The sequence below is a fragment of the Chanodichthys erythropterus genome, chromosome 3, assembly GCF_024489055.1.
Source record: "Chanodichthys erythropterus isolate Z2021 chromosome 3, ASM2448905v1, whole genome shotgun sequence".
Taxonomy (NCBI): domain Eukaryota; kingdom Metazoa; phylum Chordata; class Actinopteri; order Cypriniformes; family Xenocyprididae; genus Chanodichthys; species Chanodichthys erythropterus.
Window position 1 is genome coordinate 50,950,482 of NC_090223.1, and position 14,262 is coordinate 50,964,743.

Here is a 14,262-nt window from a genome sequence, read left to right on the forward strand (position 1 = left end):
ATATATATATATATATATATATATATATATATATATATATATATATATATATATATATATATATATACACAAATTTATATATGACAACTTAACCGCAAATTGATTTTTGCATGTATATACATGACAATTTATATATATATATATATATATATATATATAATATATATAATATGAGAGAGAAATCAGTTTTGGTTTTACAAACTATTTCCCTATATTTGCTCTGCTTTTCAAGTTCATTGGTAAAATTTAACTGCAAATGGATTTACCTCCTCAGATAAATTGTCTAATAGAGTTTAAGCACAAGCAGAATGAATTTGTAAATGTTCATAAAACCATTCTTGGGTAAACCTTCATGACCGTTTAGTCAAGAATGCTTTTACGAACAATGTACATGCATTTGTTCTGCGCGTTGTTTGAGAAATGAGTTCCACTGAACCGCCTCACAGCTTTGTCTTCATTTGCACCAGGTTAAATATGGTGTCTGACTTTGATCCATTGAGGAACGATTTTGAGCATTAGCAATTTTCATTTAATCATAGAGGGCTACATGATAGACAAGCCTCTGCATTTTGGCCCAGAAAATGCATGTGAAATGCGATGGTTCTGGAAAACATCTGTAGATTGATATGACAGATAAATGTTTGGTCTTCCAATTGGTTTGCTGTTGTTTGCTATGTAGAAAGAAACCTAAAACGTTGGTTTCCAAAGGGTGAAGATGTTGCATGTTGTGGCCATCTGGAGAGTAGGTCATTTCCTAGAGGAATGCGGGTCTGAAGTCAAACGGCAGTGGCTCTGATGTCAGTGTCCCGAGTGCCTTGAGGTTTGAACGTTCTCCGTTTTATTCAGCTGTTGCTCTGTTGAAATCCCGTAGCAACAGGGCCAATACTCTCAAATGTCATTCTCTCCTGTCAAGCATTGACTGTTTGAACAGTTGGGCTGCCGTAGATCTCAGAGCATCGGGATGTTATTGACACCACTGGCCGGTGATTCAGTTCTTCGGGGACGTGTTTGTTTGGACTGTGATGAACAACATACACAGTGAGTCATCTGCAGTTCCTTCATCGAGAAAACCAATTCATTGGCAAACAACCTTTTGTATCCATTTCCCTCCTGTACTATCTGTTCTTTTCCCTTGTTGAGATTTGTATTTATATGTCTGACAAAAAAAGCTATGATCTGAAACCATTTTGGAGGTCATTGTGTTTATATTAAGGTCATAATAAAAGATTTAATGACTAGTGTGATTTGTGTTATTTGTCTTGAAAGTGTAACAACTAACCAAGTGTGGATTGCTTTCGCTGTGACAGCAACCCAATTTCCGATAATAACAATCATTTTGTAACCGTCTTGGTATGTTAACACACTCAAGCTGTGACTGAAACTAGGACATGCTTGCATAACTTCAAATGCAAGCAAATTAAATGTGATGATGAAAGCCTGATGTATCATGTTATAGTTCACTCAAACATGACACCGTCGATGCGAACACAAGAGGAGATGTTTTGATGAACGTTCACGCTGCTCTTTTCCAGACTGTGAAAGTCACTGGGGACTGGGGCTCTGATGAGGGAAATCAAATTTGTAAAAGTAATTTTGGTAAATTGATAATTCATTATGGGAGTTTACATTAGAATAGATTTAAGACTGAATCACACAGTAATTTGTTCAGCTTGATTCATGAGGCAATTATTCATAGATCCATTATTTTGTAATTTTCCACATTAACTTTGTGAATTTGAGATTACAATGAATTGAACTTTTTCCAGATTCTTGGTTTAATTGTAATTTAGTCCACTCTCTGTGTCCATGGTACAATACAAAGAGAACAAATTTGGGGTTATATATATCATCACTATTAGGGCTGTCGACATTAACGCATTCCATTCATTTTAAAATCCTTAAAGTCACCCTGTAGTCAATAATTTTATCCCTTAAAATTCATCTTTGATCACAAAAATTACATATTTAAATGTCTTTTTCCTGTGAAAAAAAATCTTAATGGTTTAACCCTTAAATGCATACCTCGGGTCTTTAGTGACCCGGGACGTCATTCACTACCCTCCTCGTTAATTTTTTTAAATTAGACATCAACCTTCTTGGTATTTATAACAAGAAAATATAACAAAACAAATAATAAAATTATAAAAGAATGCCTATTTTTGTATTCATTTTTTGTAAAAATTGTATAGGGTAGCTAACGTCCTGAGGTGTGTATGAGTGTGCATATATTTTTTCTGCACAACAATAATTGAATCTTAGATGATGGAATAAGTGCAATTCACCTTTATTCCACAAGGTGGCAATGTCTGAATATTGATTTTGAAGATGTTGAAAATTATATAGTTTTGAGAATATGTTTGAGATCGCGAATGGGCTCATATTCGTGACCTCAAACATAAAACTAGCCCATTATTTGCTTAATTTACTGGGAAATGAGCTCTGGACAGTGGTGATGGCGTAAAACATCTGCTCAAACGGAGCCCTTTCAAGCTCCAAAAGGTAATAAAATACGATTTATTTTACTCTTCTGTAATTGTTACTCTAATATCAGAGGAGTTTTATATTATCGTGACAGGTAGAGATCCTTCCGTGTTAGATATTGATCCGGGTCGATAAAGACCCGAATATGTAAGAATGATTGGCGAAACAGTCATGCATTTAAGGGTTAAAGTAGATGAATGTAACTTTACACCCTTGCTTTATTTAATATACATAGATCTAATGAATATGATAATTAGCCCCGCCTCCACTCACTCACTCGCATGAGCTCAGACGAGATCCACTCGGTCAACTTACTGAGGTAAACGCTGCACAATGGTATCAGTCTTTACAACGTCGGACAAATAATGGTATTTAATATGATTTAGCGTTTTGCTTGACTACATTATCAAACATCTGATAATGTGTTGTTAATGTTACACAAACCATGTTCACATATAGTTAGAAGGCAGCTGTCTGACTCGTAAAAGTATCCTTAGAAACACTTTGAATAACTCAGAACATCAATGGAGAAAGATGTATAGTTTAATCCTAACACCGTAATATTCATCATACACCAATAAAATTAAAATAAATATTTGATTATCCTTCATAATGTGGTCTTTATTTACCTCTCATATCATAAGTAAACCATTGCGTTACCAAGGCAACAACTGACGCTTTTATATTACATTCCAAAGAGCGGCCATTATCAGCCCCACAGTGGAAAATGAAACCATGACCGTACCAAAGACTAGAATAACACAAGACGCGTCACTCTTATTGTTTTGAATGGGATAAAGTGCAACGCACAATATGGCGGAATAAGTCCGATCGCTGATTGGTCATCGTGTCACTGCAGCAGCCGTTAGAAACTCCGGTTCCAATAGAAACAGACGTGCGCCTCCGAAATGAGATGCGCATTTAGGACTGCACATGCGCATTAGCTCGATCTAGCCTGAAAAATACTGTTTTTTGTCATGATTCGAGTGTTTAGAAACAAAATTTTTATGACAGTTGTCAGATTTCAATGCTGATTACAAATATGAAATTTAATCGAAAGCTTGGCAAACAGTTTGGAGAATTTGATGTTTCCCCATTCAAAGAGATAGGAGCTAGGAGAATGCCCGAGAGACGTTTCAAAGATGGCTGCCGAGAGAAATGACTTCTCTTAAAGGGACTTTGACCGTACCAACTGGTCCGAATTGGCACGGAATAAAACATGTATTTAAATGATGCAGTAGTGAGAACCGTTCGGCTTGATGGTGGAAAAGCTGCTATGGTTATACAATTGTTCATTAATTACAATATTTCTAATATTAGCTTGTCAACACATCCACCAAATGTGAAAATAAGAGGTTTTTTTTTGATGAACATCAAATCAAATAAGCTGCTCAAAATCCTATTTGAAAGTCGTGTCATGTGCTGTACAAAAACATGGTTCACAGTAATTTGGAAATGAGGTCTATGATCTGCTACAGGAAGTGTGTGTGGTCTGCACATGTGAATAATGTACTGTGACACTGTGTACCTCATATTGTTCCAAAAACAAAGTTCAAATTGGAAATGGTGTGAAAATGAAGGTAAATGTACTAAATGTAAGGTAAATGTCGTCAAATTAATCACATGAGTAGCTCCAAACAAAACGTACAACAACTGCATTAACATGAATTCAACACAAGACCTGGATTATGTTTATGATGAGTGTTTACTGAATTGACATTTTTATACATGTGCAATAACTCATACAGAAACTTACTTTCAACACTGGTGCAGCAGTGGGACAGATTGTCACCCCAACTAAAGAGTAAAACTGACTGATAGGAGCGCTGTTTAGTTGTACGTTTCAAGAGGTAGATTAGTGGCGAAACACATGAATATATTCCAGATACTTTGTACTGGTTTTAAATGACTGAAAAAAAAAGAAAAAAAAAAATCACCAGCAAGCACTGGGTTGGATTTAGAGCAACACAGAGTTAAGAATGTGAAAGCAAATTATTAATCAGATGGGATGACCAACGATATTTTATGTATTTAATATGACTCCATAAAAACATTTATTAAAGCTTACTTAGATATTCTTGACATAACAGATGGACACTGTACACAAACAGAGCTTGTGTCTCACCATGCTGTAAACATTTCATTCAAACAATGGAGCAGCTCCTATTGGAGGAGCTCTACAGTGATGTCACAGGCTCATCTTCTGATTGGTTGAGGTCTTTGTTGCGCTCTGTGGTGGTGTCATGGAATGAGGACTGGAGCGGGACGTCCTGGGACAGGCAATCCAGGGAGGACAGGGGCCGATCTCTCACCGAAATACTGGAAGCTGTGGGAGTAAAGGGAGGGCAGAGGTGAAAGGTTAAAGACCACTCAACTGAATTAGGTACAACTGGAGGTCATAAACTGGCATCTGTCAGACAATAAATTACTTCACTTTAGTAGAAATAGAAAGGTGCACTAAGTAATGTTTAAAAATGCTATTACAAATAATTAATATATATATATATATATATATATATATATATATATATATATATATATATATATATATATATATATATATATATATATATATATATATATATATATATATATATATATATATATATATATATATATATATATATATATATATATATATATATATATATATATATATATATATATATATATATATATATATATATATATATATATATATATATATATATATATATATATATATATATAATGTATATATATATTATTGCTCAAAAAAAATTAAAGGAACACTTTGAAAACACATCAGAACTCAATGGGGAAAAATATCATGCTGGATATCTATACTGGGTAATGTGTTGGGAACGAAAGGATGCCACATCGTTTGGTGGAAATGAAAATCATCAACCTACAGAGGACTGAATTTAAAGACACCCCAAAATCAAAGTGAAAAAATGATGCAGCAGGTAAGACCATTTTGCTTAAATTTCATTGCAGTAACTCAAAATGGTCCTCAGTAGATTGTATGGCCCCCATGTGCTTGTATGCATGCCTGACAAAGTCAGAGCACACTCCTAATGAGACGACGGATGGTGTCCTGGGGTACTTCCTCCCAGATCTGGACCAGGGCATCACTGAGCTCCTGGACAGTCTGAAGTGCAACCTGGTGGTGTCGAATGGACTGAAACGTAATGTCCCAGAGGTGCTCTATTGGATTTAGGTCAGGTGAGTGTGGGGGTCATTCAATGGTATCAATTCCTTCATCCTCCAGGAACTGGCTGCATTCTCTCGCCACATGAGGCCGGGCATTGTCATGCACCAGGAGGAACCCAGGACCCACTGCACCAGTGTAGGGTCTGACCATGGGTCCAAGGATTTCATCCCGTTATCTAATGGCAGTCAAGGTGCCATTGTCTAGCCTGTAGAGGTCTGTGCGTCCCTCCATGGATGTGCCTCCCCAGATCATCACTGACCCACCACCAAACCAATCATGCTGAACGATGTTGCAGACAGCAAAACATTCTCCACAGCTTCTCCAGACCCTTTCACGTCTGTCACATGCTCAGGGTGAACCTGCTCTCATCTAAAAAGCACAGGGTGCCAGTGGCGGACCTGCCAATTCTGGTGTTCAATGGCAAATGCCAATCAAGCTCCATGGTGCAGTGAGCACAGAGCCCACTAGAGGAAGTCAGGCCCTCAGGCCACCCTCGTGAAATCTGTTTCTGATTGTCTGGTCAGAGACATTCACACCAGTGGCCTGCTGGAGGTCATTTTGTAGGGCTCTGGCAGTGCTCATCCTGTTCCTCCTTGCACAAAGGAGCACATACTGGTTCTGCTGATGGGTTAAGGACCTTCTACAGCCCTGTCCAGCTCTCCTAGAGTAACTGCCTGTCTCCTGGAATCTCCTCCAATCTCCTTGAGACTGTGCTGGGAGACACAGCAAACCTTCTGGCAATGGCACGTATTGATGTACCATCCTGGAGGAGTTGGACTGCCTGTGCAACCTCTGTAGGCAAGGCAAGGCAAGGCAATTTTATTTGTATAGCACATTTCATACACAATGGTAATTCAAAGTGCTTTACATAAAGATGAATAATAAAAATAGAACATAAGGAAGAGAAATAACAGTAAAAACAGAGAATTTTGCTATCTGGATGGATGAGCTAGGAAGTCTTAGGGAGTTTTGTTGTTGTTGTTGTTGTTGTTGTTGTCCGTCAGAGTGGATCTAAACGGATATATCCATCAGAGCAGATCTAAATGGATCTTCCTCACATGACAGGACTGCTACCTGTTAAGGAACTTCAAACTGATAAACAAAGTTTCAATCTCCCCTTTTGCCAAGACACCTCAAACTGTGCCACACAGCCCTAATCCCCCTTCCGGAGATATCTTATCTATGCAACGCAGTTCAAATTTCCCCTCTGGAAATTTCCCCCTTTGGAAAGTGTCCTGACTGTAATCTAGAGATATCTTAACCATGCACAACAGCTCAAATTTCCCCATGGTTTGTCCCCTTATCCAAACTTACCAAATTTTAACCTAATCACAAATTTCTTCCTAATTCTTTCTTCCTAATTCTCCCAGCTCTTTCAACCAGACAGCAATATTTAAAATGCATTAAAAGTCAGAATAACAAGATGATACATAAAATATATAAAATACATTAAAAATGAAATAAAAACAGGAAAAGGAATTAAAAGAATAAAAAGATAATACGTATAAAATAAAATGCAAACAGTTCGGACATAGCACAGTGCTCAATCAGCAAATGCATAGATAAAAAGATGTGTTCTGAGTCTAGATTTGAATGTGGCTACTGTTGGAGCACACCTGATCTCTTCTGGAAGCTGGTTCCAGCTGTGGCTGGCGTAACAGCTAAAAGCAGACTCTCCCTGCTTTGAGTGAGCCCTTGGTATTTCTAAATGACTTGATCCTGATGATCTGAGTGATCTGTTAGGTTTATATTCTATGAGCATATCTGCAATGTATTGAGGACCTAGGCCATTGAGTGATTTATAAACAAGTAACAGTACTTTAAAATCAATTCTAAATGCAACTGGAAGCCAGTGCAAGGACCTGAGGACTGGTGTGATGTGTTCATGTTTTCTGGTTCTGCTCAGAATCCTGGCAGCAGCGTTCTGTTTGAGCTGCAGCTGTTTTATGGTCTTTTTGGGAAGACCAGTGAGGAGCCTATTACAATAATCCACCCTGCTGGTGATGAAAGCATGAACAAGTTTCTCTAAGTCTTGACTGGAGACAAAGCATCTAATTCTTGCAATATTTTTGAGATGATAATATGCTGATTTAGTTACTGTCTTTACATGGCTACTGAAACTCAGGTCTGACTCCAAAATCACACCAAGATTCCTGACTTGATTTTTAGTTGTTTGACCCCTAGAGTGAAGGTACATGTTCACTTTGAGAACTTCATCTTTGTTTCCAAACACAATGACTTCAGTTTTGTCTTTGTTTAAATGAAGTAAGTTTAGGCACATCCAATTTTTAATTTCATCAATGCACTGGCACAGGGAGTCAATGGGGCTGTAGTCGTTAGGTGATAGGGCAAGATAAATCTGGGTGTCATCTGCATAGCTGTGATATGCAATTTGGTTCTTTCTCATTATTTGGCTCAGTGGCAGCATATATAGGTTGAACAGGAGGGGTGCGAGTATTTAACCTTGAGGGACTCCGCATGTCATGGATGTCCACTCAGACTTATGGTCACCGATACTCACATAATAACCTCTCCCTTCTAAGTATGATCCGAACCATTTAAGGACCATCCCAGAAAGCCCAACCCAGTTTTCCAACCTGTCAAGAAGTATGTTGTGATCAACAGTGTCAAATGCAGCACTGAGATTGAGAAGAACCAGCACTGATAATTTACCTGTATCTGTGTTTAGGCAAATATCATTTATTATCTTTATGAGCACTGTCTGTGCTGTGATGCGGTCGGAAACCAGATTGAAAGTTGTCAAAATATCCATTCAAGCTTAAGAACTTGTTCAGCTGACTGTAGGGTCCAGATTTCGTCTCATGCTACCAGTAGTGACACTGACCCTAGCTAAATGCAAAACTAGTGAAAAACAGTCAGAAAAGATGAGTAGGGAAAAGTCAGTGACCTCCATCTGTAAAACCATTCCTAGTTTGGGGTTTGTCTCATTGTTGCCCATCTAGTGCACCTGTTGTTAATTTCATTAACACCAAAGCAGCTGAAACTGATTAACAACCCCCTCTGCTACTTAGGCCATGTCCACACTAATATGTTTTCGTTTGAAAACGTATATTTTTCTCTCCGTCTTGTCCTTCCGTCCACACTGAGACGGAAATTTGAAATTTGAAATTTGAAAACGGCGTCTTCGCGTCGTAGTGTGGACTGTGAAAACGGATTCTTTTGAATACGATGATGCATTTTTAGTCATATGATGCAGTTATATGACCAATTCAACCAAGATGCTGAACTACATTGTACAGCAGTTGTTTTGGATGCTCTCCGTTTTGACAGCCTTGTTAAAAATTAATGTCAGTTTGTACATACTGCAGGTTGCGTTTCTTCAAAGAAGCAATAATGTTTCCTTGCAGTTGCTGTTTAGTGGCGGAAAGTAAATAAACGCCTAGCGGAAATGACGCAAGTCGAAGCTTTTCTCATGCGCAGTAGGGGGATGTAAGCGTTTTCATACATTTAAGTGTGGATGAGCAACTTTTGGAAAATGTTTGAAAATGAAAGTGTGGACGTGGAGCGTTTTTAGATGAAAACACCATTTTCAAATATATCCAGATTAGTGTAGACATAGCCTTAACTGACAGGATCAATATCCCAGGAGTTTAACTGACTTGATGCTATTCTCTGATTAAATAGTGTTCCTTTAATTTTTTTGAGCAGTATATATATATATATATATATATATATATATATATATATATATATATATATATATATATATATATATATATATATATATATTGTACTTTTGTGTAGTAAAGTCACCAGTGTGATACTAGGATGTTTTGTGGTTGCTTAGTGGTTTCCCTGATAACAGTGTGGGTCGAGTCACACAATGAAGTTTAATTCTCAGTGTTAAAAGTTTGTTTAAAGCTCTAACGTTAAAAATGAGAAACAGTGACAGTGATACTTGCCTTAACAAACACCACTGATCATTTCACACATGCTGCTGGGACTCGGGACTATTTTGACTTCTCTGTTAGTTCAGGCATGAATAAGGTGATAACCTTGTGAGGCTCAATTTGGGCACAGACAGTCTATTTAAAGTTCACAGGTCAAGAACAGCACATCAGTGTTACCAGCACATTAACACTGTTAGCCTTGTAACTAAAATAGCAGTGTTCATTTACAACGAACTTTAACGGTTTCTTTCTTTACTGCTGTCCATGTGTTTACGTGTGTCGCTCCTCGTAACCCACCTGAGCGGCTGCGCTGAGTCTTGGCACTTCCATGGCCAGCATCCACTCCACTGGACCTCTGCGACTGCGAGCGGCTCACCTTGTCTTTGCTCTTCCAGTTGCCTGCAATAGCAGCGACAATCCAAATGTCAGGTATGAGGGCAATGACAGCAACACTGACCTTTATCAGTTAGTACACCTCAAAATGATAAATTCTGTCATTAATTACTCACCCTCATGTTGTTCCAACCCATAAGACCTTCGTTCATCTTTGGAACACAAATTAGGACACAGACAGCAATTTAATTACCACTTTCAAGGTCCATAAATGTAGTAAAGACATTGTTAAAACAGTTGATGTTACTGCAATGGTTCAACTTTAATGTTATGAAGCGACGAGAATACTTTTTGTGCGCAAAAACAAAACAAAAATAATGACTTTATTCAACAATATCTTCTCTTCTGTATCATTCTCATACCCTGTTTATGTTCAGCGCTTCCAGGTTTTAACATGTCTTTACTACCTTTCTGAACCTTGAAAATGGTGGTTAAATTGCTGTCTATTGAGGAGTCAGAGAGCTGTCGGATTTCATCAAAAATATCTTAATTTGTGTTCCGAAGATGAACAAAGATCTTACGGGTTTGGAATAACATGAGGGTGAGTAATTAATGACATTTTTGGGTGAACTAACCCTTCAATTCATTAAAAAATACATTACAAATGCAATTCATTCATACAGTGACTTAGATACTCCCAGTGCCTAAAACTGTTTGCCACACCTGCCAATGGCCGGTTACTTAAGAAAATGTATCTTTTTTGATGAAAACATTCCAGGGTTTTTCTCCATATAGTGGACCTTCAATAGATCCCAAATGGTTGAAGGTCAAAATTACTCAATTACACAGTTTCATTGCAGCTTCAAAACGTTCTACACAATCTCAGATGAGGAATAAAGGTCTTATCTAGAGAAACCATCACTCATTTTCTAAAAAAAATAATAATAATAATAATAATAATGAAAAATAAATAAATAAAAATTATATATATATATATATATATATATATATATATATATATATATAAGTTTTAACAATAAATGCTCATCTTGAACTAGCTCTCTTCTTCTTCTTCTTCTTCTTCTTCTTCTTCTTCTTCTTCTTCTTCTTCTCTATTAGAATTCCAGCAGTGTAAACAGTGCTAAGTGTATTACTGCCCTCCACAGGTTAAAGTTTAAACTAATTGTTATATACTTGCACTAGCATATTGTATATGACAATTTAGTTCAAACTTTGACCTGAGGAGGGCAGTAATACACTCTTGGGGTAGTTCAAGATGAGCATTTATGGTTAAAATATATAAAAATTAAAAAAAAAAAATTAAGAAAATGAGCGATGGTTTCTCTAGATAAGACCTTTATTTCTCGTCTGGGATCACTGTAAACTGTAATTTTGACCTTCAACTGTTTGGGCTCCATTGAAGTCCACTATAAGGAGAATAATCTTAGAATGTTTTCATCAAAAAACCTTAATTTCTTTTCGACTATAGAAAGAAATACATGAACATCTTGGATGACATGGGGGTGAGTACATTATCAGGAAAATTTTATTTAAAAGTGGACTAATCCTTTAAAGACAGACAGCTGCAGGTATATTTTAGGCTGCTGTCACTTTAACAGCTAATGCATGGATCCAAAATACTGTTTATGTTAACTTAAAGGGTCATGAAACCCCCCTCTTTCAGCTCAAGTCTAGCTCACAATCTTTTTGAAAAATGCAACTTAAATGGGCGTGGTGGCTGTGAGAAGAGGGGAGAGGAGAGGGGGGAAACTCTCATCGCCAGTAGCCCATGCATATCGACTGTCACTAAAAATCAGTGGTAAAACGTGAGGAAATACTACATTTTTTAAAAAAAAAAACTGGAAAAGTTAAAATCTAATGAAATACACTGACACTTTATTTTTGTCTTTTCAAGAGTTACTGAATGCCCTGCGGCATATATCCAGTAATCATAATTCTATTTAAAACATATTAATGTACATGTGTAATTACAGTCATTATAAAATATATAGTTGTTTATATACACACTATACATGCATATATTTGAAATAAATAAATAAATAAATAAATAACGCTTAAAAAAAAACCTTGCGTAACGTTACATAGCATAGATCTACGCGCCGAACCTGCAACACGCTCAGTCAGTCAGGCTGCGTGTCGACTGGAGCAGAGCAAGTGACCAGAGCATTTTTAGATTCATTCCTATGGAAGTTGAGCGTCACATTTAACTTACGCGCGGCTCAACTTCCATAGAAATGAACCGAAAACACTCGCGCTTACCCGCTCGCTCCGCGCCAACGGACACGCACCGTCATTCAGTCAGTCTCTCTCACTGTTTAGTGCCGTTAACCGTCCTCGTCATTGGAAAGATCCACGTGGTGTCATGAATAATTAAGAGAGTGTCTTCTCATTGGATAAAAAACTCAGTCTCGTTAATAATTATGAAACACCGATGAGTCATCAAAGTACTATCGTGCTCTGCCACGTCACAGCCTGTGACGTGGACAGGATGAAGATTTTAAACCCGGAAGACGAAAATAGCGTATAAAAACTAAAATTTAACCATTTCCCCCCTACTATTAAATCTAACAGATGCTAACATTGTCTTCAATGGTGTTCAACACACATACCTCTGTTAAAATCTCAGAAATTTTGGTTTAGGGTTTCATGACCCTTTAAGACATAACTGACTATGTTTACGAGGATATTCTCCAATACGGGCATTTCAAGCGCAAAAAGACAAGAGAACTCAATTCAGTATTTGCACGCTGTCTGAGATGTGGACTTCAGACTTCTGATTTCTGTGCGCAGAAAACTTCCCACACATCGAGTAACGAATTGAGTTTCCTTTTGTGTCTTCTTGCGCTTTATTATTTCAATTGGCAAGGCTTAAACATTTGTGATTATGCAGCACTGGCCCATCAACTGTCCAGAGCAGTGTTCATGTTCATCTTCATATTCTCACAACATTGCATTGCTAGAATTTATAATTAAAAGAAATATATTACCGGTCAACTGGCGACTGACACCATTTCATTTACTCGCCAGCACTGATTTTTAATTGCATTTGGCATTGGCGATATACACCTCTTTTATGATGATCATGTTTTTAATTTCTGAATTAAAATGAATTTAATATTTTCTTTTCTCTTGAACCAACCAATTTCCAGATTAATCACATTACAAACTTGGATTTTAAGCAAAACGTACATCCAATCAGAAAAAAGACTTGACGTGTGTGACAGTGAGAACATCTTCTATGAGGTAATGAAATGCTCATCACATCAACAATCATGTAACTGAATCAGAATCAATGGTATAATGGTCTCATGGTAGGTCTGTCTTAGATGGTTTATATATGATTGCTCCTCTATGAATCTTCAAGAACGTGACTGTTGTGCTTTGTTTGGAACCACACAACAACTTCTGACCTTCAAAACTGAACTCATCTTCCAATAAATCATCTCTTTACTGCGTCACATGGACAAGCTGCCAAACTTTTGCTCGGTCAAGCATGACATGGCTCATATGCCAAGCAGTTGTCTATCGTTTGACTTTCAAACTCCTTTCCTTGATTCAGTGATGCAATGAAGGGCAAATATCTGAGACCAGTTTTCCTTCAGGTCTGTTGTCACTAGCTCTGCTATCCAGCAATGAAACATAAAACCCCTTCCCCCATCCGAATCCAGTCTCAAGCCCTACTGCCCTCCTTTAACCCTTTCACCTCAATTCTGAATACAACTACACCACAACCAACTACTCTAGACAACCCTAAATCAAAGTTTCTGCAATATTCTCTATATTTCTGTCTGATCCCAGGATGGTCTTCTTCTCCCCTGCAGTCCAGACACAGTCTTCCATTGCAGGAAGAGCAAAAAGTGGGCCAAACGTACAGATGGATTCATGTTAAGATGCATTACGTAACAAGTCGTGAGGTGCAGCATGATCAGGGCCGTGAGGCCCCCGTATTGAGTCTGGACATTGTCCCGAACACAACAGTCGCTTCTACCATCAATGAACAGTTTCCAACGCAAGAATCAATCATTCATGTTCTCAACTGTTCTCATGTCAATGCCGTTCCAGATCTAGAGAACTGACATCTATGGAGCCCATAAACAGCCATGGTGATCGGGAAAAAAATAAGATAGAAGGAAAATTTAGATTTGCTTTTAGTAAACTTTTGAATTCCCTTGAGAATCTTTGCATTTGCGCTTGAAAAACTTTTCTGATAAATAATAGTAGGTGGGAGCAAGAACCTAACTCAACAAAAAATGAAACGTCCCCTTTTCGGTATACAGTATTTTAAAGATAATTATTTAAAATCCAAATAAGGTTTACATTTTT

The 14,262-nt window shown here is 37.4% G+C and overlaps 1 protein-coding gene across 6 annotated transcripts in view; it reads right to left on the reverse strand.

Moving 5' to 3' along the window:
* Positions 1-79: 79 nt before the first annotated feature.
* Positions 80-14,262, reverse strand: part of LOC137017923 (glutamine-rich protein 2) — a 49,308-nt gene continuing 35,125 nt past the window's right edge. For 4 of the 6 annotated variants that reach the window (XM_067382695.1, XM_067382697.1, XM_067382696.1 and 1 more), the window contains 2 exons: positions 9,883-9,984; positions 4,135-4,807 (listed from right to left, as the gene is read on the reverse strand). In XM_067382695.1, the coding sequence (XP_067238796.1) occupies positions 4,659-4,807; positions 9,883-9,984 (251 nt within the window). In that variant the 3' untranslated portion in view covers positions 4,135-4,658. Of the gene's footprint in view, positions 1,561-4,134; positions 4,808-5,252; positions 6,467-9,882; positions 9,985-14,262 lie in introns of those variants that run through there. The other 2 variants (XR_010894656.1, XM_067382694.1) reach the window with 2 other exon arrangements.